This window comes from Apostichopus japonicus, chromosome 2 (genome assembly GCF_037975245.1).
Source record: "Apostichopus japonicus isolate 1M-3 chromosome 2, ASM3797524v1, whole genome shotgun sequence".
Lineage (NCBI taxonomy): Eukaryota > Metazoa > Echinodermata > Holothuroidea > Aspidochirotida > Stichopodidae > Apostichopus > Apostichopus japonicus.
Genome location: NC_092562.1, coordinates 2,087,693 through 2,115,252, shown reverse-complemented (window position 1 = coordinate 2,115,252; position 27,560 = coordinate 2,087,693). Strand labels below are relative to the sequence as shown.

Here is a 27,560-nt window from a genome sequence, read left to right as displayed (position 1 = left end):
GGAGCACTTTCTCATTCCACAACCACCACTCGTTATGCAATAAACCGATACACACCGGCCATATCACTTAAATATATATAATGTGTTAGTATACTATCAATACTATTTATTGAGATTGTTTATTGTTAACCGTGCTACAAAAAGATATGAGATATGGGATGCCAGTTTAAAAATAGCATGTACAGACTAAAAATAAATAATTAAAATAAAATATTAAAATTAACAAAGGCTTGAGATATCCAAAAGACAGGTTTTCATCAAAGGGGCACATTTTATTTGCCAGTAGGGCACACTTGCTATTTTGAAAAAAAATCCCCCAGTGCCCCCCCCCCCGGCTCCTACCCCCTGCCTGTGTGATTCAGGCGAATCCATTTTTTTTTTTTATCGAGTTTGAATTGAAAACAAATAATATAATATAAAACAACATGCTGAGTCTAATGATTTGCTGAGTCCTGATAATAGCTACTCATTTATGTTGCTTTTATTAAATATACCTTTGGTATGACAGATAGTGTGCTTGTTACATTGTTGAGTGTAAATATTAACATTATAACATTTATACAATATTCCTTATGCATTTATTACAGACTTTTACATTGAAAAAGTTTTTATTTATATCTCACAAGTTTTTATTGATAGAATATTTTGAGGTTAAATACAGATTCTGTCACTTTCTTCTGAAGGTGTCAGTTATAGAAGTTACAACTTTTTTTGTTTTTAGTTTCATCCGTTCAGTCAAAGGACCGGTGTGTAAATGTGTTGTTTCGTCGTTAATAGTAACCCCAAAGTGAGAACAGAACTGGATTTGCCTGCAAATACTCAGTATTGTAGTGTGCGTGGGGTGCTAGCAGTTTAAGGTAGAACTTCGGTTGTTCATAATGTAATTTTTTGGGGCGGACAACACTTTAGGGAGTAAAGTCATGTAGGTACCTACAAAGTGAGGGCGCTTGTGAGCGGCGTGACAGGTTCAGAATAAGTTGCCTATGCAGCTAGCCTCAGAAACTGCAAATGTACAGAGAATATATGAAACTAAGTTTCAACTTCCAGTCATGTAGGTAACATTAACTTGGCAAGTTATGCCAATACTGTAGCGTGCACTCGCACTACAATAAGTTATAACTGGTTATAGAAATACCCCTGGACAGGAAGTGTCAGCCACCAAACCCTTTGGCGTTTTCACATGCATGTGTGGTTACATAACCTTATAAAATATTAAACTTTCCACGCCGATTATGACTACCTTAAGTTACTTCTCGGCACCAAATTCCGTGTTGAATGTTTTTTCCACATTTCTCATAATGTCAAGTGGAAAAGCTTTATTAGTCCAGTAGATATCGTGATTAACTTGTGTTCTTTGCTACCAAAACACATTTCAGAGATGTTATATTTTCGATGTTCCCTGTAGGCTTCCCCACTGAACATTTTAACGTATCATTATATATATCATTATCATAGAAACTAAAATCTGATGAGGTTACTCGTTTTACCTCCATGGTTCTACTTGTCAATCTCTTCAGAATATCTCAAATAATGATGTCGCTTATTTTTAACTGAAAGAGTGCACAGCCATCATTTGCAATCGGTAAATAGCATCTGGTCTACCACGATGCGATATTGTCCATTACGACTCTTGCCCTCACCACCCCCCCCCCACCCTACACCACTCCCTCCTAAAGGTAGACATGGTTCATTTGTTAATCTGTTCGAATATGAATTCAGTTAAAATTTGGATAAAGAGCAAGTCGCATGACACACATGGTACTGCAATGTTTGGTGCAAACAAATTCATTCCGAAATTGTATTTGAAATCCATTATTTAACCTTGCTTGCCCATCGCTTGTTACATTCGTGTAAACCGTATCCATTGAGTCTCTTTTCACAGAATATGTCCAATCTAGTCACGAAGAAGGGAAAGACGAAAAAAAAAAAAAAATTGGGGAAATCTTAAACTTTAATTAAATTAGTCTATTCATTTTAAAAATTGCTGAATATTAATATAAAAGTAAATCTATTATTTCTAAGTTGTAAGCCAAAATTTCAAACTATTTCTTTGGATGATTTGAAGTAATAATTGCTTTTATATTTCTCAACTAATTTCAAAACTATGGATACTGGTTAATGCTACCGAGATTGGGGGAGGGGTGGAGTACAATGGTTTGTCTGGCCTGTGTCCACATCAAACAAAGGTTATATAATATATAGGCCTACCTCTGGCAGTTGTAGCGCAGTCGTACTGGATGAAATCTCCGAAAGTGAATTATTACAATCAGTTCTCCCTTTCCCGGAAGCCGAGATTTCCTTCAAGGAGAACCACCCCAACGTTTATTTGCTATGGAAAGTTGTACTTCAATAGCACCCTCAACCGTCCGCCGCCCTCCCCCCCCCCACACACACACAAATGCACTTTTATTTCACCTTGTTCCCATTTTAAACTCACAGGTAAAGGCCGTGTTAAAGTTGATTTAACTAAACTATAGGTTTTGAATGATAGAAGCTGTAGGCTAATGTCTAGATTGCATAAAAAACTAAAAGTCCAGCAGTACAATGGTTGCCATTACTGGATAGAAATATAACTATATCAGCTGCAAAATATTCTAATAAAGACATTTATACATAAATACATTACGATTCATCCATCAATTCATCAATCGATTCATCAATTAAACATGCTAGGATACAAATCTGTGTTGATTGCAACTGAGTCTTCACAGAATATCCTTATATCAAAATTCATTCAGACTAGATTTCCGATTATGGATAAAAAAATATTTTTTACCAAGAAATCGTATAGAAAATGTATTCACTGTCTTTTTTTTATCAAATTTTTGTGCAACTCTTTGAAATTCGGCAGAGAGCGACCGTTTGCCACCCCACTTCTTCCAACGTCTTGTCTGGGCATGTCAATTGAAATATGACGCCGCAACTCCGGGTGATGTCAAAAGTTTCGGCTTCGGTGTCCGTGGGCTCGCAACTTCGGTGTTAGCTTTTCCTATAGCTGTTGCATTTGTTGCAGTTGACGGAGTTGCTTTTACCAATTTGTGCAGATTAAAAGTTTTCTTTACGAAAGCCAAACCCATGTTCATGACACTTCTGTTGGACCACGTGGCCAAGCTGAGGAGATCCACAGAAAAAGACGGTCACCTTACCGCAGTTTTCCTGGCCAATCGTAGTGAACAGCTGAAGTAAGGAAGAAGTATATAACCAGTAGTGACTTTATACATGCTAGCATTACCACATACATACTATTCTAGTATTATTACATAGTGTGCGAAATTAATTAGGGACGCAGGGGATAGTTAAATGGTTGAGGGGGATAGTAGGTTGCCGGGTATAGATGTCTATATAACTCAAAAGGATTCAACAAATCCCTCGAAACTTGAAGGGAAAATATGATTTTCCATAAATTTTGTTTCTGACAGTTAAAATAGTGGTAAAGCATAATATGCATGGAGCTGAAATAGCCTTTGTGTTATTATGAATAAGATGCAACTTAGGTAAGAGTTGTTTCTTACAACATGTCGTTTTCCTATTTATTGTTAAGCCGTAGGCGGGAATCCGCTCAAGGAAGGTCTTACAATATTTGACGATTCACAAATTAAAATCAGGCTTCAGAAAGGTAGACCATACCCACGGCCCTTGTTTCCTTCTGCATTTCCTTCTCCTGACCCCCCCCCCCCAGGGCCGTCTTAACGCATGGGCCCACTGGGCCCTGGCCCAGGGCCCCGCGATGTCAGGGGCCCCGCAATCGTAGTAACCCCATATCTTAATCTGGGAGGAAAACTTATTGAATATGCCATTATGCCTGATTGAATTCGATACTTGACAACTTGTGACGAGAGTTGGTGAAACACTTGAGAGTTTGACATTAAATATACGAATCTGAGTATCACGTATGTTATTCAGCTAAAGTTTTATGCTTTATGCGCGACATAGGGAGGGGTGGTAAATGCAGGCATGTCTATGCTTGAGCGATTGTCAAGGATGTCAGTTTTTCACGCAACTTTTTTCGAACTCACTTGATTGAGGGGCCCCGCTTCATTGCCGGGCCCAGGGCCCGGTGATCTCTTAAGACGGCCCTGCCCCCCCCCTCTGCTCACGCTACTGACATCATTATTACCTTATCCCAGTCTGGTCGACCAGCTTGAGTTCTTGTCATCAATCCAGTTATCATATCTCGCCTCTGTTTTTGGTGAATGAGATCTAGCGCTACGTACAGACCGATAGCCTTGACGTCATTCCTAGATAAGGCTGACGTCATGTATAAATGCATATTAATGAGTCGCTCGGATGGATCGATTTCTTCTTGTTCAATTTCGATCAAGTTTAGAAGACTAATAAACCATTCGAAAGATTTCTGATGACGGTTGATCCAGACGAAATCCACCTGTCATAGAAATAAAGAAATATTTCCAATCTGAATCTGTAAGGTTAAAGTTGTTACAATTGTAAGGAAAAAAAACATCCAAAATAGAGCCTGAGCTCGAGAACCGAAAAGTTTGATTTGGGGGCGTAAGGGGATCACGTCCTCCTTGCAGCTAGACCACGCCCATACGTACCTTCCTTAAATTGAAAGTCTTATCGTCCGAGTTCGGGATATGACTCGAAGACCAACACATCGGATCAAATAGTTTGTACTCTTTGTATCTCTGGTGGATGCTTTGAAGAATGGAAGCAAACGGTGTAACACCAATACCGCCAGCTATTAACACCGCGTGTTCCGCCTCATAAATATGCTGCGACGGTGCTCCATAGGGGCCATCTATGATAATCTAGGAATAACAAAGGCAGTCAAAGGAGGGTATGAGTTATATACATTGGTAATAACGACATAAAAGAATACCCTTGGTTATTTTTAAATATGTTCTTTGTTTTTCAAACATTGAAATAACCGACACAAATTTGATGCCTTATATAATTATGTGATGCTCGAGTTTGTTATAATATATCCCAATAATTAATCTATGTAATTTGATTGTATCTGATCTGTTGAGTTATTCAAATTCGTGTAACGTTACAGCACAAAAGGGTAAAATGTTTACAACGATCCATTTTTATTGGAACAAGCTTCATCTTATTCGAATTTCGGGCAAAACCTGCGATGTACTGATTCGAAATTTTAATCCCCTCAACTAAAGAGGTGATCTGAACTGTACTTAAGAGAAGTGTACTAAAATGATCAAGACTGAACCAAACAACGGGGCAGACATTTTGGAGTACTTTTATAATTCGATATTCGCGCAAATCTGAGGTGAAATGACCCCGAAGTGAAATGAGCTCAACTGATGATTATCCGAAATTTATCAACTTACCTCGATTCCCGTATGGTCGTCGACTTCCCATCCTACATGGTTTGTAAGATCCAACGAATGCTGAGTCCTTCTTTGAACAAATGCACTACGCTTGTGTCTTAGCAACCGATCTGTCTTCATTGTCACTGAGACTGCGTTAGTCAGCCGTTTGTTTGATTGGCTCTGTTGATTATCTGTATTCCTGTCTGCTCCTTGCTGTGGCTCTTCAGGCTGAGTCGACGCAGAGTTGTTATTATTAGCCATACTTTCAGAAACCGTCCTAAGTCTATCTGAATCACTTAATCGAGGTGAAGAATCCCCTGTGATCATCGGTTTAACTCTATTGGCATTTTTCAGGTTACTTCTTTTGCCTGACTTGAGTCCCTGTTTCTGTCTTTTCATGGCCATGGGTGGTGTCCCCCTTAGCTCCGGGAGAGTTCCGTGACTCCTCGCAGCAGAGGAGGAGGCGGTTAAGTCATTGTTACTATTAGATGACGAACCGGACTTACTGCTGGCTCTGGACAACAAAGCTTTCCGGTCATCGACTACAATTTCACTTTTCATCCAGCCATTCGGGCTACTACCGTACAATTCCGATGACCGATTTGAAGTTAGATCCTCTTTGGTATCGTATTTCGCCGAGAAATTTGTAACAGCAAAACGATCGTCATCTTTCGACAGAACGGCGATATTTCGGACAGTGGCAGGTGTTCCGTGAATTGAAGTTTCATTTTCATTTCTTAACACTGATACAACACTTGTACACTTTAGGTTGTTTGTATTACTACCGGAAGGGGATCCTTCTTCTATCAACGCCTCCAATCTTTGGCTTTCCTTACGACTGCCGACTTTCTCATTATTATACTTTTTGACGAAGTTGAATATTCGTTTGGTCCAGTTTCCTTGGGCACGGATATGCACGGTGATGTATTCTGATATATATATATAATAAAACAATAGTAAAATGAAGAAACTTTATACAAATTTAATCGGAAGAGGACTTTGGATGTTTTTCATGCATATTTCAATCTTGTTTGTATACGAGTATAAATTGCTATAAACACAGCCTAAAGAGCAAGAAAGAAAAACAGAAAACTTTCGATCATTTTACCTTTTAACTCGGGGGCACTGCTGACCGTAAATGGATGCCATTCATGACTGGCTATCGATGGGATACAGATGAAGACGTATTCACCAGCTCGAAAGTCGAAGTTTGGCGGCCTTGTTATAATGAGATATGTAACCTGTATATAAGAATACAAGCAAAGCTTTGAAATGAAATGAAATCAGAAAGTATATATCATTTCAAAGGTATTTACAGTGCAAACAAAAGGTAGAATTGCTTGGTGGCTCTGCACTATATTCGAGGAGACTGATTTAATTGGTTTAAAGGCATTGACGACTCGCCCCAAACCACGTGACGCCCTGTGAAAAAGTTAACTTTCCGTTGCTTGCAAGTGAAGTTTTTTTCTTATCGCTACAAAATGCAGACAGTAATGAAACGTGATACCTTGTTATCTTTTATCTAGACCTGAGATGTCCATCGCTGCTATGTACACTGGGTTGTGGGTATTGACCTTAGCTGCATGTAGTGACTGTACACTAGTGTCTAATTACCGATGGTAGCAAGCTGTGTGTGTATTTTCTGGGATCGATGGTGGTGACTAAAACTTCTGTTACACCTCAGTCGAAACTAGGTCAGATTACCGGCATGAGACGTTTCTCTGTGCGCAAGTCTTCACACCCTTTAACTAACAAGGACAACTTGTGACCACGAGAGATTTGTCACAAAAATTATGATTTTGATACAGATATCGTAAAGATTCCAAACTTGTCATGAAATGCTGAAAAGGTGGAAGTGAGTCTATCCACTTTGTGGCGGGGTTGTCGTTTCTATATTGACGGTTGCGTCACATTTTAGTTACTTTCAAAATTGCCTTCTAACAAGTATTCCCTCCTGTTATCATAGATTTATTTTTTATTTCTTATTATATTACTTTGGATGATAAGCAATTTATATCATCATTCTAGTCTTCGTAATAAACGTACATAATTTTAATCGCACAGATCAAAGAAAATCGTTGCTGTTTAGACTCACACTAGCAGGAAGGTTGACCGCTTCTTTAATGTATGTTTTCCCATTTCGAACTCTTCGGATGAAACTCAGTCGTAGGGTCCGCTCGATGAGGTAAATCACACCAGGGATGATGAAAACGGCCCAGAAATATCGAGCATGGAGGAGGAGAATAAACCAGAAGAGAATGGAAAGTTGGTGGGTCCAGTAAAATACCTGAACGATCGGAGATAAACATACTTTATTAAGATCGAAGAAAAAAAATATTTCATGATTTTTAAAAACCCACTTCGGTTTTTTAATACTGATTGTTGTTTGGATGATCCAAACATTTTTAGCAATATTGCAAACTATATATTTTTTCTAAATAATACTCTGCAACTGACGCATAAATTAACGCCGATTGCGTGCTTATATACGCTTCGTTAACGCTTTACTGACGCTTCTTTAGCGCTTCCTTTCAAAACCCACCAAACATGCAGTTAGTTTTAAAGAAAGAAAAACAACACATTAAGTTGTTTCGGAAGATAAGTTGACAAATGCGGACGAAAAGAGTTGCTTGTCCAGAAAAATGCCTGGCGAGAGTGTGTCAGGGATCTACGGCTCCGATGATCGGTGGTCAATAAGAGACCCCTTGGAAATATGGTATAATCTATAATCTTCTCATTTTCATAATATGAAAAAAATGAAGACTTTCAAGAACAGAAAGTTACTTTTGAAGTAATAGAACGCCCGCGCCAGACCTGACTGTCCACGGCGCCTATGTGATAAGTTTAAGTCCTTATACGCATTTATAATTAAATCATTATAATTAATTAATTATAACTTTTAATTAGTAACTATAAGTCACTATTGGGTTTGATTTATTTATATCAAGGTTGCCAATACGCAATTACTATTACAATGTTATCATGGATAATAACGCTTGTTTGATGTAAATGAAAATTAATGAGCATATAAGACCAATATTATTTCAAACAATATCCTGCGTAGACAGAAAAAAATATGAAGAACATATTAGTGTTTGTACTCAAGTAAAATTTTTACCGGGATATTTAAATAACAACAGAGCCAGTTCTATGCAATATTTGCTCCCAAATGTATGGCAAGCCATGTGGGACAAACACCGCATAATATATCCGCGTATTAATTGGAATATATACGTGTATTAATTGGAATATACATGTGTTTTACATGCGTATGGTTTCGCTTTTTGAAGCGATCTCGCGAGCCCGCCAAAATATTTATCGTTGATATATGTACACAGCAAGAGCGGAAATGTGTTTTCGTGTATATTCTAATTAATCCGTGCATACATTGCATTTAATCCCCATATGTATTCTATTTTAATACGTGTATATATTCGAATTAATATGCGGATATATTTAAGCCATATGATTGGCTAATAATATATACGCGTATATATTCCAATTAATACGCTGATATATTATGCGGTGTTTGTCCCACATGGCTTGCCATACGAATGTGCTATGAAATCAAACCATGGCCACTACTCAGTTGCCAATTTCAAAAAGCAATATCTGTATGTGAAACCTGTGAGTTGTTAGGGTTACCCGGCGAAACAAATGTTGTGTATGCGAGTGTAACTTCATGTTTCTTGGATACCGATTTGTTTATACTGTGACGTCACCACCAAGGGTGATGTTTATTTACAGTTCGTGACAAGAACAGAATTGATCCTCTCGTCCCTCTCTTCCATTTGTTATCAATCAATCACACACTAGCAACTTAAACTGAGAAAGATTTAGAAAATCAATGCTTGCATTTTACCTTCCTTGACTTTTTTCAGTTCAGTAACTTGCCGTGTTTTTGTCTAAAATTACTCTTAAAATCGTGTTGGCTGGAATACTAATATATGAGTGCCACTGCATTGTATTGATATGTATTGTAGCTAACAGTAACATTTTCCTTCTTTTATTCATCTTTCTTATTTGTGTTTTATATATATATATATATATATATATATATATATATATATATATATATATATATATATATATATATATAAAACAATATATAAACATTTTCGGATATTTCGTTCCCTTTCCCTTTGTTTAAATTGTATAATTGCGATCAACCTGTATGTATCTATCTTAATAAAAAAAAACATTAACACATTAAAAAGTTCTTAATATGAGTCGATCACAAACCTGAAAATAACCCTTTCTTCTGACGAAAGGGAAAGAGAAAGTGCAGATAAATATAAGAATAATGATGATTGGCCAACCGGTAGGGAACGCCAATGCAGCTACCCAGCCTATACCGGATGCTTGAGTGAAGAGAATCTCCCAAGCAGTATACTCTGTGGTATTCTGTATGATGAGATCCGCTGCAAGATAAAACAAAAGAACAGTGAACGAACTAGATGATTACGTAACTTACACAATGTCTGCTTCTATCGCACAATTTTTCGCTGATGTTATAATTTTCTCAGATAAGTGAAGTTGATGGAGCCTGGGAAACATTAATTCTTAGAAATGAAAACTTGTAATAAATAACAAAGAATTTAATAAATAGTGATTCAATAATAGCGGGCAAACTAACATTCCAGAACGAGTACGTTTTAAAAGAATATTGAATCGTATGTTGGGAATTATTGAAAGCTTGCACGTGGCGGTTTTATCATGTAAGACAGTTTCGAAGCATTAATCATGCATCTTTAAGGGAACTTATTACTAAAGACGCAAACGTACCGCAGTTCCCGAAATGTCCAACAGCGTGAAGGAACGCCTCGAAAACCACCACAATGCCGACCAATTTATGTAAAGTAACATGTTGATCCACTGGTAAAATGGCGGCTAATCTAGTACTGCGTAGCCATGTCAGAGACTTACGTAACATTAATACAAGGATGAAGGAACAGTTAAAGTTAAGCGGCCTCCCTATGGAAAGAGAAAAAAAGCAAGAAAACAAAAAAATCAGTGTATATTGACAAAAAAAGGAAGCGATTAACATAACATTGGCAGTGGCAGTATGCATTGCATATTTAATAAGACCTTTGGTATTGAACATGTGTAAATCAACACCTATAGAATTAACTGTGTTGATTTCTCAGATTTGAACAGATTAATAAACTGTTTAGACAACACTTACCATTAAACCTAGCCAGCATTAGCCATGGTTTGTCTGGAGTTGTCGTGTAAACATCCATTACTCCCCAGACACCACATGCGATATTGATCGAGAAAAATATGACAAGAAGAAAGACAGTCGACAAATTATTGCTAAGCAACCGGATAGTTTTGAAGAGTTTGCCAAAATACAGATTGACATTGTCGTTACCACGGGCTGATCGCCTTGGTGGCTTTAGCCATTCCGCTGCACTGAAAATAAAATAACAAGATAAAGTTTCAAAATGGATAGTGAATAAAAAAGTTCTCTTTAAGTTTTGAAGGTAAAATTAATGTAATATAAGCACCATAGTGAAATTTGAATTCAATTCCTATAGGGGCCACTTTTGAGATAACATGATTGTTATGATACTTTTTGTACCAAAATGAACTTGAAGCCAAACAGGTGTCACGTCACAGTTGCACATTGACGAAAACTGTCTCTTGTGTTTTTCCCCTTTTTTTAAAAAAAGAAGCGTTTTAAGAGCGTTGCGGTCAAGTGGTTAAGGCAGTGGACTTGTGATCTAAGGCTTGCAGGTTCGAGTCCTGGACGGATCATTACGTTGTGTCCTTTGGCAAGGCACTTTATCTCCACTGCCTCTCTCCACCCAGGTGGATAAATGAGGACCTATGGGATACATACTGTCAGTTGGGCGCTGTTTAGCTGCTGCCATGTGGAGGGATTGTCTCTATGTTTGACAGGTTATCGTGACCAGGGTAATATAGTTATGCGCATTGAGCACCGTTATCGGTGGATATGTCTGCGCTTTATAAATCCTCAATATTATTATTATTATAATTATTGTTGTAATTATTATTGTTGTTGTTGTTGTTATTGCTGTTGTTAAAATTATTGTTGTTATTATTGTTGTTAGTGATGTTATTATAATTGTTGTTGTCATTATAGTTGTTTTCATTATTATTGTTGTCATTATTATTGTTGTCGTTATTATTATTATTATTATTGTTATTATTATTGTGTTGTTGTTATTGTTATTGTTGTTGTTATTGTTATTGTTATTATTATTATTGTTGTTGCTATTATTGTTGTTAATATTATTGTTGTTATTATTGTCATTATTATTGTTATTATTATTATTAAAAACGTTCATTTCATTCTCAATTTTTGGAAGCAGCATAATATGAATACACGACGACAAAAATGGGTATTTCTGTTATGATTATTACACCCCCCCCCCCCCCCCTGTAAGGTAAACAAGATGAAAAACAATACCCAATCCGAGAACAAAGCAAAAGAGTGGAAAAAGAGAGCAAAACAAAACAATTGGTTCAGTAATTATGACAAACTGACAATTTCCAACAAGCAAATACCTCGACAACAGTAGTTCGGTTTTTAATGAAAATTCACAGTGTATGTGACGTCTCGGATATATTTCTTTTTAAAACAATATTTTCTTTTTGCCTCATTAAAGAGAGCATCAAGATTAACAAACAAGGACAAAAGAAGAAAGAACAGCAATTATTATGATCGCAGTAAAAAATTAACATTTGCCCATCAAACATTTTTCATCGATAATAGTACCTAGTCGCACACCCTCTCCCGACACCCTTACTTCTCTCCCTAGCCCCTGTGAGAGTCCAATTCGATCTCTTTAGTAGTAAAAAGATATATATCTCGAGAACGTACACATAGTTTTATGAGAAAATATTATTCACTTAATTCCTGTCATCAATTTACTGTAGACGTATTATTCATTTCGTAATTCAAATACCTTTATGGCAAATGACCTCTTTGAAATGGTTGAGGAAGGGCAATGTGCCTTCTCACGACCCAACGACTTTTTATTTCATTGTTTTCAATGTTCAATTCAAGTTCGTATCAGTATATGTATATATTGTTGTTGTCTTTAGTTTCAACTGTACTTTATCGCCATAGCAACCACGTAATTCTGGGAGCAACATACATTTATCTTCTCTCTTTGGTTTGTAGTTTTTATTTATTTGTAGAGCATTTGATGGGGCTATAAAAGATTTAACGAAACTTTGGATAAGACTTGAACCTGTCATCGTGTATTACTGTTGAACGTGACTTAGGAATCGTAATTAAGAGGGCGTCCTCACTCTCCGCAGCTGAGTCAGTGCCCTCATTTTTGAAGGTTTTAAAGGTTACAGGTTGGCAGCATAGTTTGATATACATGTAATAAAGTGTATATGACCTTTGACCCCAGCTGGCTGGTGCCATATGTATAACTTACCTGATGGTTAGATTGGATGCTATGTCAGGATATCGGTCGAGTTGGTTCCTCAATTCCTCGAAGGTTATCTTCCCATTTCCATCTGTATCTGCATCCTCGAATAAAACCTCGGTTAGTTCACAAAGTATATCTTCACTTAGACTAAGAGCGCTCTCCGCCATACAAAACCGTAACACTGTACGAAGCTCTTCAAAATCAATGGAGCCATTTCCTGTAATGTAGAAATGATAGCTTAGTATATGTCATATTTGTCTTATATAGAAACAAACGATTTCATGTGTAATATATTCTTGCAAATCAATTCCAAAATATACCGCGAGCGAAGTCACTGAAGCATGATGCGACAGTAGCCTATATACGTATGTTTGTAAGTGTGTCCGTGCGTGCGTTCACTTTCTTACATTACTGAATGGGTATGGCGGTGTTAGATTCCTGTTGTAACTTTCCATTTCTCCATTTCTTTTTCCAAAAATAGGCCTAAGGTGTCCGTGAACTATACATACTGAGAGAAAGTTCGTTTAGCCTATTATTGGGGGGGGGGGGGACTGGATATAAGCGGTGGCGGTTATCGATTCGGTTGTAATAAATTATATTTTACATTCATTTTAATACATCCCATGTCGTAGTGAATGTTACCATAGCTGCATACGTCTTTATCTATAGGTAGTAAGAATAAACACTTCCTCGAAAGACGTTTTCATCAAAGTATGTCTATCTCTTTCTCTCTTTTACAATGTGAGCAGCTTTCTTAGGTTTTATAACTTTGTATACAAAGATAGAAATTCACCGTGCAAGGTCGTGAACTATATAGAGCTGTCAAAACACATGCACAGTATAGCATTGATTATTTTAAGGGGAATGTTGGCCTTTTCCATCACAATACATAAACAATCGTATGATGCTTCAAACTTGATGATTTAAAATACTTGACTACTTCGGGAAGACTCATCTATTTTACACGGTTGTACCGAGGGGGGGTTGCAGAATATGTAACCCCTGTTCACACCTCCTGTACATAAAGGTAGTGTTTAAAGGTACCTTATATGATTGTGGCGTACCTTTTGAAATTTCATGATTTTACCATAGCAACCAAACTATGCAGAACTTGAAGTAGCCTACCTATAGTATATGTATTTTCGCAAGTGAAGTCAAACAACTTGTAAATATCAAAGCTATATAAATATATATATATATATATATATATATATATATATATATATATATATATATATATATATATATATATATATATATATATATATATATATATATATATATATATATATATATATATATATATATATATATATAAGATGAGGCATATTTCTTACCATCTACATCATAGACTATGCTTCCTGATTTATCTTGGTCGACGAATTCAAAGAAACGTTCGACGGATACGCCCGGCTTTCTTAGGTATCGCAATTTTGTAGCAGACTTCCTGCAGACCCCCTTTAGGCTCTTACCCTCACGGACCCCCCCCCCCCCACCCCTAATAAAAAACAGTCATGGATCACTTAGGGCTGGGCCCTTGCACACCTGCAGGTCGAGGAAACATGAGTTTATTTTATACTCGTATATATATATATATATATATATATATATATATATATATATATAAGATGAGGCATATTTCTTACCATCTACATCATAGACTTTAAAGAGAAAGTGTAGTTTGTCTGTTGGTTTCCCGTTGATAAGAAGTCTCAAGGCCGTCAGCAACTCTTTAAGAGATATGCTTCCTGATTTATCTTGGTCGACGAATTCAAAGAAACGTTCGGCAAAGAACGACTGGAAAGAGACAATGAATTAACATGTTACATTCAGTTAGCAGATATATAGTCACATTTGAAAAATATGCTCTTAAAAAAATACATATATTACAATATGTCAGCAGTTTTTTTTATTATTTAACCTCCATTAAATATGGAATTTCTGTAACTTTCTGAAAAAGTGTAGCAAGTTGTATAACTTTGCCAAAATTCTGGTGTTGTTTACAGGATGTTGAGGTCTCATATTTGAACATTCCTGAAATAAATTTGATGGGAATTGTATATATAGCTTCTTTAAATTCGCATTTTTTGAGTGTTGCGTCGTATAACATTGTGAATGTTCTGTATATGGTCATAGGGACTTGACATGTAAAATTCACACACTATCCAAGAACGCATTGACACGCATCGGATCAGTGTTCATCAGTGTTCTAAAGAAACATCCTAGAAACTTAGAAAGTCATATGAGGTTCACACATCCTCAAATTCCAAAGCGTTTTTCTGCAACTCTAATATTTTAACAACTGTCAATGTCTAACAATTACTTCGAGGATCTAAGAAAAAGTACTTTTGAAAAGTTGAAAACTCCTATTTTGAATTCATTCACTGATTGATTCACTCATTCATGCTTTCATTCATTCATTCGTTCGTTCGTTCATTCATTCATTCATCCATTTCGTTCATTCATTCATCCGTACATTTCGTTCATTCATTCGTTCGTTCATTCATTCATCCATTCATCCATTTCGTTCCTTCGTTCCTTCGTTTGTTCATTCATCAATTCATCCATTTCGTTCATTCGTTCGTTCATTCATTCATCCATTTTGTTCATTCGTTCGTTCATTCGTTCGTTCGTTCATTCATCAATTCATCCATTTCGTTCATTCGTTCGTTCGTTCCTTCGTTCGTTCATTCATCAATTCATCCATTTCGTTCATTCGTTCGTTCGTTCATTCATCCATTCATCTATACATTCATTTCGTTCGTTCGTTCGTTCATTCATTCATCCATTCATTCAATTGGTTCATTTGTTCGTCCGTTCATTCATTCATTCATCCATCCATCCATTCATTCATTCATTCATTCATTCATTCGTTCGTTCGTTCGTTCGTTCGTTCGTTCGTTCGTTCGTTCGTTCGTTCGTTCGTTCGTTCGTTCGTTCATTCATTCATTTCTTTCCTCAAATGTGAACATTGTTATATGATACCAGTTAATCCTAACAAATTCAACACAAAACGAACGGTTGCACATGCATGCATGGGCATATAGTGCCTATAGGCTCATAACCTTTTTGTTTTGCCTCCACTATATAGGATTAGGAACCATGAAGAAAAAAAAAACATATGTCCACGCACAGGTTTGCAATTATCACCAATGTCCTACCCCGACTATAATTGCGCTGGGGTTAAAGATATTTTTGATGTCTCTACTGCCCAAGATGGCACTGGAAGGCTTACATTGATTGCCTACGATATCTAGCTTATATACATAAGTCAGCAAAATGTTGACGGATACGCCCGGCTTTCTTAGGTATCGCAATTTTGTAGCAGACTTCCTGCAGACCCCCTTTAGGCTCTTACCCTCACGGACCCCCCCCCCCCCCACCCCTAATAAAAAACAGTCATGGATCACTTAGGGCTGGGCCCTTGCACACCTGCAGGTCGAGGAAACATGAGTTTATTTTATACTCGTATATAGACTTACCTCTTTAATGTTTAATACTTGAATAAACTCATCGAGTTGGATAAGGTTATCTTCTCCGGAATAATGATGAAATTTCTTCTCGAAACGCTGGAGCCATTTGGCATCCTCATCCATACTGATGATGATCGAGAAGAGAAAGAGGAAAGTATATAAAAGCACATTTGGTAAATCTGATCAAGGAGCAGCTCCCCTGCTCTGATCTCCAAAATATTCACACGTTATGGTCTGTAACGGAGGCGACGAGCAAGGCCATACAAGTCATTTGTTGCGTTAAGAACTCTGTAATGACTTTTTATATAAACAAATGATGACGGGGTTAACTTGGGTTGTCCGCGACCTTTTACATTAATTGTATTTGTACAGACGTATTAACCTGCACATGTTCTCGAAGAACTGGTTTCGTGTTTTGACGATTTGCAATATTTTTTTTTGTCCATGCTCCTCATTCTAGTTTGGTATCAAGGTTAAATGTGAAAAATTCAAATATCAAATTACCTTTTTGCGCAATATTTGAAATTAAACTTACATTGCCTTCATAAGGCATGTAGTAAAGCTAATGAATTATCCTTGTTAAAAAAAAAAAAATGAAATTTGAGGGTTTACAGTGTTTCAAGAAGACAAAAGACCTTCTCACACGAATTTATAACAGTTAGTTCCTTACCAGTTGTACCTCCCCGCCCACACCCCACCCCCTCGCTCCTCCAAACACAAACTTCATACTGTGAAAAATTCAAACGTTTGCTCCTGTGGCACTATAAATTGCGCCACATCAATGCATGCCGTTATGTCCCCCTTGTTGGGGAACTTCTTAAGAGTGCACCCACAAACCGGCGCACGCAACTATTCTTAAATATTTTACCTCGCATGTCCCCATTTCACCGGCATGGTGGAAAGTTTCTATACGAGTTCAGAATGGATTTATAAATTTCCAACGAGACCTGACCAAACTTCAAGTCCTCTCGACAGACAGTTTTCATCTTTGCAATCTGTGCTTATTTCGATGACACCATTTGGTCTCCTTATAGTTTGATAGTTTTAAATCGCCTTTGAGAATTAACTTTAAATGTTATTTTTTATTCTTTCTTTCTTTCCTTCTTATTCTAGATATTGTATTAGATGAATTCCTATTGTTTAATTAATAAGGTTCAATCATACCTCTTAAAAGTGAAAATATTTATCTCGAAAAGTGCCAGATTCGTTGGGATAAAATCTTTCCGAAAACAAGTGGCGTCGCCACAAATTTGGAAGCCCCATGTCCCACCCACCCACCCCCGCCCTCCACCACCCCCCCCCCTTTGGATGTCACTACTATACTCCAACCAAGATAATCATTTTTTTTTACGCAAGTACAGGCACACGCATGCAGTGATAAAATAGTGCGCTGTCCAAGCAGGGAACTGCTACTCTAGCAGCTACCTGGTTCAAGTATAAACATAATTCTCATGCTTAGTTTACAGTATATATCTCAGTCGAAAAGACGCAGACAAGATGACATGTAGGCCTATATAGGTCTTCAAGATCTTTCAGAGAAAAGAAAAACAGTTTAGGAAAGAAACCCCAAGTCTGCAAAAGACGAAAACTTATTCAAGTAACGGCATTGAATCGTGGAAACCGGAATCAAGTCCTCACGCAACCTTTTCACTATCACTATAGTCTCTACTTTGATTGAGAATTAAAGGGGTGTGAAGACTCGCGCACAAAGAAACGTGTCATGCCGGTAACCTGACCTAGTTTCAGTCGATACATACAGCTACGGTCAATACCCACAACACAGTGTATATATAGCAGCGTGGACATCTCAGGTCTAGATAAAAGATAACAAGGTAGCACGTTTCATTACTGTCTGCATTTTGTAGCGACAAGAAGAAAACGTCATTTGCAAGCAACGGAAAGATAACTTTTTTCAGAGCGCGGTACGCGGTTTAGGGCGAGTCTTCAATGCCCTTTAGTCCTGCGTCCTTTCATAAAGCAATACAAAAAAAAGAAGTTTATTCTCACTGAAGGATTATTACCTGTCATATGAATTGCTCCATGTCCGTTTGACATCAGGGCTAGTATCTTCTAGATCCTGAACTTCCATTTTTAGGTCAATTATTATATTTCCACGGTCACCTTATTTTCGTTTAAGAATTCAGTTCTCTAAATTATACGTAACCACAGCAGGTCTTATCAAAGACGAAGTAATAACCAGTTATATAGCGATCCGTATTTATATGATCTATATATATATATAGACACATAAAAGAAAATGAACTAATTGCTAAATGATAAAACCTGAAATCATATGAAGAATTGTTTTCTTGTCAAATAGTTGTTTCATTCAATTGAATGGGATTCTCATTACTATAGCCTATATTTACTACAAACTGTATATACGCTAATGTAGATTCCTATTAAATTTTCTGGTCACAGTATATGTCAATTATTGTAAATCCAAAAGTGACAAAATATATGCATATTCATGACATGGGCATTAACAGACGAATATGCCAAACGGACTGCTACTGCAAATGCGATAATCCTCGGTCGTTTTAAAATGTCAGGATCACAAAATTACAGAATTTGTTTCCCTTGCGGCGTGCCCTTGTTTCCATGTGTACAAATGTAACTTTCCTTTTGTATAATTTTCCACACAGCAGGATGGCATAAGTTAAACGGTTCCTATCTTCCAGAAGAGAACTGTACGTTTATATATATATATATATCCTTGTAGATTTAAGTCGCTTTGCTGAAACATTATCATCCAAAGTTAATACAAACTTCGCTTAATATACCAACATTAATAAACCACGTGAATTGAGTTTCAAGTTTGCCGTGTAACATCCCACATGTTGCTTCAATACTATTTTTTGTTCCTTCTGTGTAGCGTAATATCATGCACACTCAATTCTTTCGTTAGGACGAGCGAAATAGGATTGTTATAACTTATAGCAACGACATCGGGTATTATTCCTTCTACTTGGCCTCCGCTGTACCATTCAATGCATCTCTGTGGAGCACAGGTTCTCTCTTCAAACTGAAGTTAATCCCACGGCCTCTCAGTTAAGCATACCGAACACAAAAGGAGGAGTTTAGGTTCATGACGGGGGGATGGATTATCAAAGAGACAATGACCACGTACTATTGTTATATATGGCTATTGATTAATTGTTGAACAGTTTGTTATCACAACACAGCCAAATAACATTGATTTGAGGTAAATAAGCCAACCTGCAAGGCTGTGACGCTGCATTTGTTTATACTATTAGTTTTCTTCGATAAGTCCATGCAGCCTCAGAGAATTACCGAAATCTATACATATCCTTGTTTATATTTCGATTTCGATTTCCAAAACTGATGTACTGCGCAAGTCAATTAACCTTTGACCCGTGATACTCACTTGACGTAACATCATCATGATCATACGGTTACAATCTCGATGTATCAGGGGACTGGGGTTGGGTCCTGTGGATAAAGTTGTTTGGTTTTCGTGTCCATGCTCTATCTTGAGTGATGTAAACCTATTGAGTATATATATTGAATATATATATATATATATATATATATATGTGTGTGTGTGTGTGTGTGTATATATGTATATATATATATATATATACATATATACACACACATATATAATATATATATATATGTATATCTATATATATATATATATATATATATATATAAATATATATATATACATACATATATATAGATATAGCCTATATATATAGCCTATATATATAGCCTATATATATATATATATACATATATATATATATATATAGGCCTATATATATATATATATATATATAGGGAGGGACGGGGCGTGTGTGCTTGTATAGATATCGTTATATCTTATAAAAACGTTTTTAATCCGAACAAAGGTTTACACAATAGTAGAACGAAAGTTAGCAATAATTTCACATGCAGGATTGAATCCTTAATTATTTATTCAATAAATAACGATTCCCTTCGAGGAATTAGTTAGGCCCATCTTCCGAGTTCCAACTATTATCATGTTAATTTCCCAATATAGTGAAATAAAGCAGACTTACCTTAGTCGTTTACAATTGCTTATATTTTTGCGGTAGAAAACCGGCTAATCCATTTTGTTCAGAAGTATAAGCAAAAGTTCCAGTGTTCTCATTTCTATTAAAGAGTATTTATAGATAATCCCTCTTCTATATAAACAAGGACTAGAAATGTCACCAGCAGCCCAAAATCGCTAATCAAAGTTCTGTTTAAATAAAATATTAAAAGACAACACACCACTTCTCTCAAATTATATAGATACCGAAATTCACAATGCCTGGTCAAATGATGGTGTAAATACTCTCTCGTAGTGTGACTTTTCTCATACCTGCGAGATGTTCTCGATATCGGTTCCGGGAAAGTGATCTCTTTTTCTGTCACGCTTTTTCATCCGATACACATCCCCCGCGGCAAACAGGGCGTTACTAATTGCTTAGCAATATATAAAGTAACTGAGAACGCCAAGCGAGCATTGTCATACAAAAAACAAAGAAAACCTAGCGATTGCTCTACACTTCTACACGATAAGTACACGCTATAAACCGGCCCCTTGTGTCATTCAGGTCAACCGTAAGAGAAGGAATGAAGGAAACCCCTTTCTTCGTATGGGTATAACTTTCAGTTGCCAAAAATAAACAATGGTGTTTGATTGTTAAACCATGCAAAAGAAATTGGAGTGGTGAGGCTGCGTAAAAGATATATACGTAATGGAATATATATGACAAAGCTAAACATTGCATGTCAACGTTATTCTATATACTCCGCACTAAAAAAAGCTCGGTATAGAAAATTCGCTACACACAATCCTCAATAATTTTTACTAAAAGTTTAGAAATTTACATATATTTTTTGCTCTAGTGGATTAATGTATGTTCTATTTCGGGTGCATGCAATACAAACATTGTACCAACGTTATTTTACTCACTAAAAAAAAGCTCGGTATACAAAACTCGCTACACATAATCCTTAATCATTTTTACTGAAAGTTGTAAATTAACATTAATTTTTTTGGCTCTAGAGTATCCATGCATGTTCTATTTCTACAATCGAACGCTTAGAAATGTAACGCAAAGGGATTTCCAATTCAATAAGGAGGTTTACGCCACTGACGAAGTTATAAGACCGATTGTAACGTGATGCTTTGGAGCATGGTGATTAAACAACAATTGAGAGTGAACAACTCTACCACTCGCCATAATTGATATAACTTGGTTAATCTGCCGTAGAAATATGATTCATTTCAACCTTTACTCTATACACAATTTAGAGTTAAAAATATATAAAAAATATATTATGTTCCCACCCGACGCAGTGATATCACACTTGTTTGCTTCAAGTTCACTTCCACAAAGATCCATGTAGTAATTGAATACATATCTCACCAGGATACTTAAAATATGTTCCTTTTTCATGAGTCAAAAATAAATTTTCAACTTGACTAGTATTTTACATGAAAACTGTTAAGATAATAAATTTCATATATCCAGTGATAGTTGTCTTTCTACAATTTCAAATAATGCAAAAAAAGTGCTAAGTCATTGGAAATGGTATATGTAGGTACAAGCCACGACGCATTCAGCTTTAAAACGAGGGGGGGGGGGGGGGTATACATTGACTTTCAGCGATGTCTATGTGACACAGACTGAACTAGGTGAATGCCTCAGTTCACCGAAAACAATGTTACTAAATATTTCGTTGATTAAAACGTTTAAGTTAACAGACCATAGATATAACATACGGGAAGAGTTAATGTAATATACACTGCGGCCGAGTGACAGATGTAAGGCATAGACCATGATTAGAACTGTCGTAAATGTGAGCTACTCTGACATATTTATAGGTCTGTGCAGTCTCGAACCAAATAAAGATAAACGGTATATATCTATTTGACTGTAAGTACGATGGCTAAGATATAATTGCAAAAAAACAAAAAAACTACAACATGTGAACTCTGTCAATGACATGATTCGTTGAAGAAAACATAAATCCAACCATCATTTTGGGACCTAATGACATGTGATAGGGGTAGGGGGGGTGCTAGACGATAAATACCTCGGAAAGAAACCCAAGATATGTATGAATATGTATGACAGAACAAAATTAATTTCAGTTTTTATTTGATGTTCAAAAACAGTATACATGATGTCAAGTAGACAAATATAGTGAGGGACGAATATACTGAGTCAGACCAAGGGGCGGCTCCGGAGGACAATAATGTCACTGGGCGCTATTTCCCACATTTGTTGTTGTTCTGGAAGTATAGTACAGTATGAGAACACATTATCCCACATATTCCAGGGGAAACAATTGATATGTATTCCTTGGGCTGCTGACTCGACTCCCCCACCCCCCCACCCCCACCCCCTCCGATCGTCCGACCTGTTCAAGTTTGGTACATCAGGAATGTGAAATTATCAGTGCGCAACCACTAATTTGTACTGAGGGCGGTTTAATGTCGTACAGGGAGAGGGGTTTGCCTTCTCTTTTGAGATATTTTTTGTTAAAGTGGAGGATGCATCAAGATGCAAAATGGAGCTATGTTTTGCAACTTTTGAAATAAGGTTGAAGAATTTTCGACTGTATATGTTGTACAATTACTTATTATATTCTGTCTGCGACTGGGGGGACTTTTACCCCCTGATTTTGTTGCGGGGTGGGGCTTAAATCCCCACCCCACCCCACCACAGCCCTGAATTACACCGGTTGTATACCACTGTGATTTATACCGACCGTCGAACAGGACAGTTTCTAAACATCGTATCAGATTATTACATTGTTATTATGGAATCCTTTTTCTTTCCAGTTTCCGGGCTGTTAAATATACTCTCTAATAATATACAGGAATATAAATTGACGGTCTTCATTGTATCACAACCGGTATAATTGATATAGTTAGATTTATGATAGATTCAAGACCGGATCGGATATAATTTCCGTCGAAAACTGGCCTTAGTCGTAAAAAAACTGTAAACTAATTATTAGGTTCTTACAATAACAATTTGCCGAGTCGTATATCTTTCTATATACGATCACTATAGACATTATTATTTTCACACCTGATTTCGTATTTAGCGGTTGCAACACTGTAATATCAACATTGTCACTTTTTTAAGCTTTTGTGGAAAAGGGGAGAGAAAATATCAACAGATTAATCATACAATTAAAAAAAATTCAGACTGAAACTTCGGTCCAAATAATGAAGTAAATATACACATGACTTTTAGAAACTTTAAAAAAAAAAAGATCAATAATAAGCACCTTGGTTCAGTTTACATGATAACATTTTCAGTCATGCAAACACAGGGACAGACACATTATCTTTGTTTGTTTTTCTTGTCTTTTTTTCTTCTTGTTTTGTGTTGTTATGTCTTGTATTGTCTTTTTCAAATTGTTTTAGCTTGTCTTGAGTTGTCTTGCATGTACTAGTGTATATTCTTATCTCCTTTTGCGGTCTTTTCCATTCAATCTTACTTTGTCTTGTCTTTTCTTGCTTTGTCTTGTCTTGCCTTTTCTTGTTTTGTTCTGTTTTATCTTGTCTTATGTTGTCTTTTCCTGTCTTTTCTTATCTTTCTTAGCTTTTCTTATCTTCTTTTGCGGTCTTGTCCATGCATTCTTTCTTTGTCTTGTCTTGCTTTGTCTTGTGTTTTCTTTTGTTTTGTTCTGTTGTGTTTTATCTTGTCTTATGTTGTCTTGTCCTGTCTTTTCTTATCTTTCTTAGCTTTTCTTATTTTCTTTTGCGGTCTTGTCCAGGCATTCTCTCTTTGTCTTGTCTTGTCTTGCTTTGTCTTGTCTTTTCTTGTTTTGTTTTGTTCTGTTCTGTTTTATCTTGTCTTATGTTGTCTTTTCCTGTCTTTTCTTATCTTTCTTAGCTTTTCTTATCTTCTTTTGCGGTCTTGTCCATGCATTCTCTCTTTGTCTTGTCTTGTCTTGCTTTGTCTTGTCTTTTCTTGTTTTGTTTTGTTCTGTTCTGTTTTATCTTGTCTTATGTTGTCTTGTCCTGTCTTTTCTTATCTTTCTTAGCTTTTCTCATCTTCTTTTGCGGTCTTGTCCAGGCATTCTCTCTTTGTCCTGTCTTGTCTTGCTTTGTCTTGTCTTGTTTTGTTTTGTTTTGTTTTGTTTTGTTCTGTTTTATCTTGTCTTATGTTGTCTTGTCCTGTCTTTTCTTATCTTTCTTAGCTTTTCTTATCTTCTTTTGCGGTCTTGTCCATGCATTCTCTCTTTGTCCTGTCTTGACTTGCTTTGATGTCTATGCACCTATAATGAAGGTTGTCATGTGCATATAGATGTATGATGTATTGTATATTATTGGCTAATTGGGGGGGGGGGCAGAAACAAAGAACAGTTCTCTGATAACTTGTTTTGTGAGGAGGGGCGGAACACTAGGTTTGAGTACCTAGTACCCCCTCTTCCCCTACCCCGCCCTCTTCCCCCACCCCCGGCAAAAAAAATGTCACCTAAACGTCACGTAAACAGCTGAACAAATATATACTGTTAGTTAATATATAAACATGTAATCCGAAGCAATATCTGTCTGTGCCGCTGAATTACTCATAATTATAAGTGACACAGAATGTATACACTGCGCCCTAGTAACAGGATCGAAATGTTATGTTATTATGACAACCAGGAGTGTGTGTGTGGGGGGGGGGGGGGTTAACGATACCTCATACTGTTTACAAATAAAGGTATTAACTTGGTAGCAAGTCAATCACAGGCTATTGTCTTGGGAGGACACATTTACTTGATGATTTGTGGTGTTGAAAGTGCTGCCGATGGTGGGTATACCAGGGGTGTATTCACCATTTAGTACTGAGTAGTGCGGCGGATAAGATGTTGCATCATTCAGGGGAGGAGTCTAATTAAGTGGTTCCCCCTCCCATTTTAGAAATTGTGGTAAAATTGTGTAAATTATTACATCCAAAATGATGCTCTATTTTGCAACCTTTGAAACGATGTTACAACAACACTATACGTAGTTGCACTCCTTGGTGGCACCACGCCAATGTCATATGCATCCTTGTGGCGTCGGGACAAAAGTTCTCCATTATCTGGCTGGCTCTTATACGCTTGAGCCAAATACGAAAGTGTTTTGAAACATATATAAGCATTCCATTAACTTTGAAATTTATCATCATCTTATACCCTGCCCCCTGATTACGAGGGTCATGCAAAGGGTACCATACATCAAATGCCACATCGGAATATAATTGGTCGGCGATTTTAAGGCGTTGTGGCCAAAATGTTCATATCATTTGCATCTTGATCTGCACGCGTATAAATGAATTAGAAGTAGAAAAATCTCTTTGACCAAATGCGAGGATTGGGAAGAAACAAGATTATGCTGCGCTTTTACATTTGTGGATCTGAAAGGCAATATATCGGCCTTCCATCCCCAATGTACGTGGCTTGCTCAGTTTGTAATATATGAATAAGAGTAATTCAGTATATTAATTACTGAATATATTCAGTATATTAACTGAAGTGTGTTATAACACCGTAACCCATGTTAGACCTGTCACTGAGCAGATGCTACAATGGAAAAATTACTAACAGTCGAATTTATTACGTAATGGCTGTTTCAACTATGACTGGTTAGAAATCTAAACAACCTATGTTTGACTATAGTATAGGCCTAAGTAGTATACCTTGTAAAGATGGATCAAATTGCAGATTTTAAGCATTTTGCAATAAAAAATGATCCACTTTCTGTTAAAATGTGGACGAAATTATTGGTGAAACCTTTATATAGTACTAGGTGTATGGTTAGTCCAGTCAATCATTATGCACAGGATTGTGCGTTTAGTATTTTCTGTTTGCAAGTCCTTCTCAGTAGCAACTGGTCATGGATGTAACATAAATTATATCAAGAAATTATATACACACATCAGTTTTACTTGATTCACGGGTACTCACCTTAACTAGTTTTAACTGATGAAGCCATGAGAATCGGGAGCACGGCCTTCATATTATTGAGCTCTTTTCATGACAGTATACTGTAAAGGTTTACAGCAAATTCAGTTGACTTATCGTTCTCCTTTAGATACTATATTTTATATCAAATTCCAGGTAAAAATTTTTGCGGCATGACTAAAGTCAACTTTCATTTACTTTCAAAAGTCAAACAGTTTAAGACTTCCAGTTTTGTTTTCTTTTGACTTGTGATTAAATACTAAATATGAAAAACAAACAATTGTCTAGGCGACGAAGTACTATTCACATCAATTCATTGACCACTCGCATATTCAATCTTCACTTCTTAGAGATACCCATGAAGCAGACCAAAGCATGACCAAACTGTCATCTAATATTCTCCGTAAAGGTTCAGTAAGATTGCTACAAACCTGTTGTTTCGCGCATCATTTATTTATGATTAATTATTATTGTGGGTTTATTACTATAATTGTTTAACGGAATTGGCAATGTAACCATTTATGTATTGATGTCCAAACTTGGAATACTTCAGAATGACATCTTCAACCTTCTTAATAAGTCTAAAACTCAATTGCTAGATGCAGAATTTTGTCAAATTCTCGTAGCGATATCTCAGTAGTAAAAAGGCTGATTATTAAAGTTTGAGCATGAGTGGAACATGTGCCGGCTCATGTGACCTATCTTATATTGAAAATAATATTGATGTCCTTTTAGAACCATTTTGACCGACTTTTGTTTTTGACTTAGCATGTATAGCCGCGTATATATGCTACCTTAAAATGAATTAAAAAGAAAAGATTTTACCTTGAACGTCGATATGTGCTCTAGGCCCTATATCGTAGCTAGGCTATACCATTCAGCACGATTTAAAACTTTCAACGAGCCTACGTGAATCAAACTTCCAAATATCGTCAGATGTGCTCATAGTTCACGTCTGTCCAGAATTATCATCCGACGACATAAATAATGAATCATCAAAATATGTCTTTTGTTCTTCCCTTTTCTTCACCGAGAGGTAATTAACCATGAAGAAAGATGTCACGCAAAGAGTACAACAATTTCGTTCTTTTCTTGTTGTTGTTTTCTTACTAATTCAGATACAATATAGTATATGATCTAATTCACACCACTTACACGAAGGTATACACTGAAGTGTTGACGAATAACGATCAGCCATATAGACGGAAGCGATATCAGAATAAACTGACTTTCATTCTTTGCGCTTGGGTGTTGATTTAAGGAGGTAAACGAAACGGTCCATTTTTTGTAGTACCACATGCAGTACAAGTTTCATATACAAACGAGGATCATAACATAATAAATCATTTTTTATAATATCCGATCCTTTAACGGTGGTTGAAACCGACACCGGGCCTTGAGGAATGTAACGATAAATCATGCCAAGTTTTCATCGGTGAAAGGGTTAT

The 27,560-nt window shown here is 36.6% G+C and overlaps 1 protein-coding gene across 3 annotated transcripts; it reads right to left on the bottom strand.

Annotated features, from left to right (window-relative positions):
• Positions 1 to 39: 39 nt before the first annotated feature.
• Positions 40 to 27,428, bottom strand: LOC139973649 (NADPH oxidase 5-like). 3 transcript variants are annotated; one of them, XM_071980480.1, is made up of 13 exons: positions 26,938 to 27,428; positions 16,186 to 16,300; positions 14,350 to 14,500; positions 12,710 to 12,920; positions 10,477 to 10,706; positions 10,077 to 10,265; positions 9,534 to 9,712; positions 7,387 to 7,578; positions 6,400 to 6,532; positions 5,310 to 6,220; positions 4,557 to 4,769; positions 4,118 to 4,384; positions 40 to 3,177 (listed from the first exon to the last, which is right to left on the bottom strand). In XM_071980480.1, the coding sequence occupies exons 2-13, from the start codon at positions 16,297 to 16,299 to the stop codon at positions 3,046 to 3,048; spliced, it is 2,922 nt and encodes a 973-aa protein (XP_071836581.1). In that variant the 5' UTR covers position 16,300; positions 26,938 to 27,428; the 3' UTR covers positions 40 to 3,045. The 3 variants fall into 3 exon arrangements, with proteins under 3 accessions (XP_071836581.1, XP_071836588.1, XP_071836573.1); XM_071980487.1 differs by lacking the exon at positions 26,938 to 27,428 and adding an exon at positions 20,226 to 20,780; XM_071980472.1 differs by lacking the exon at positions 26,938 to 27,428 and adding an exon at positions 18,198 to 19,174.
• Between the last annotated feature and the right edge of the window lie 132 nt (positions 27,429 to 27,560).

Coding starts and splice junctions, on each gene's coding strand:
- LOC139973649 (XM_071980472.1), bottom strand. CDS start 18,265: ATGGAAGTTCAGGATCTAGAAGATACTAGCCCTGATGTCAAACGGACA. Junction 14,501..16,185: donor AAGTATTAAACATTAAAGAG/GTAAGTCTATAT, acceptor GTCTCTTTCCAG/TCGTTCTTTGCCGAACGTTT. Junction 10,266..10,476: donor AATGCTGGCTAGGTTTAATG/GTAAGTGTTGTC, acceptor CTCTTTCCATAG/GGAGGCCGCTTAACTTTAAC.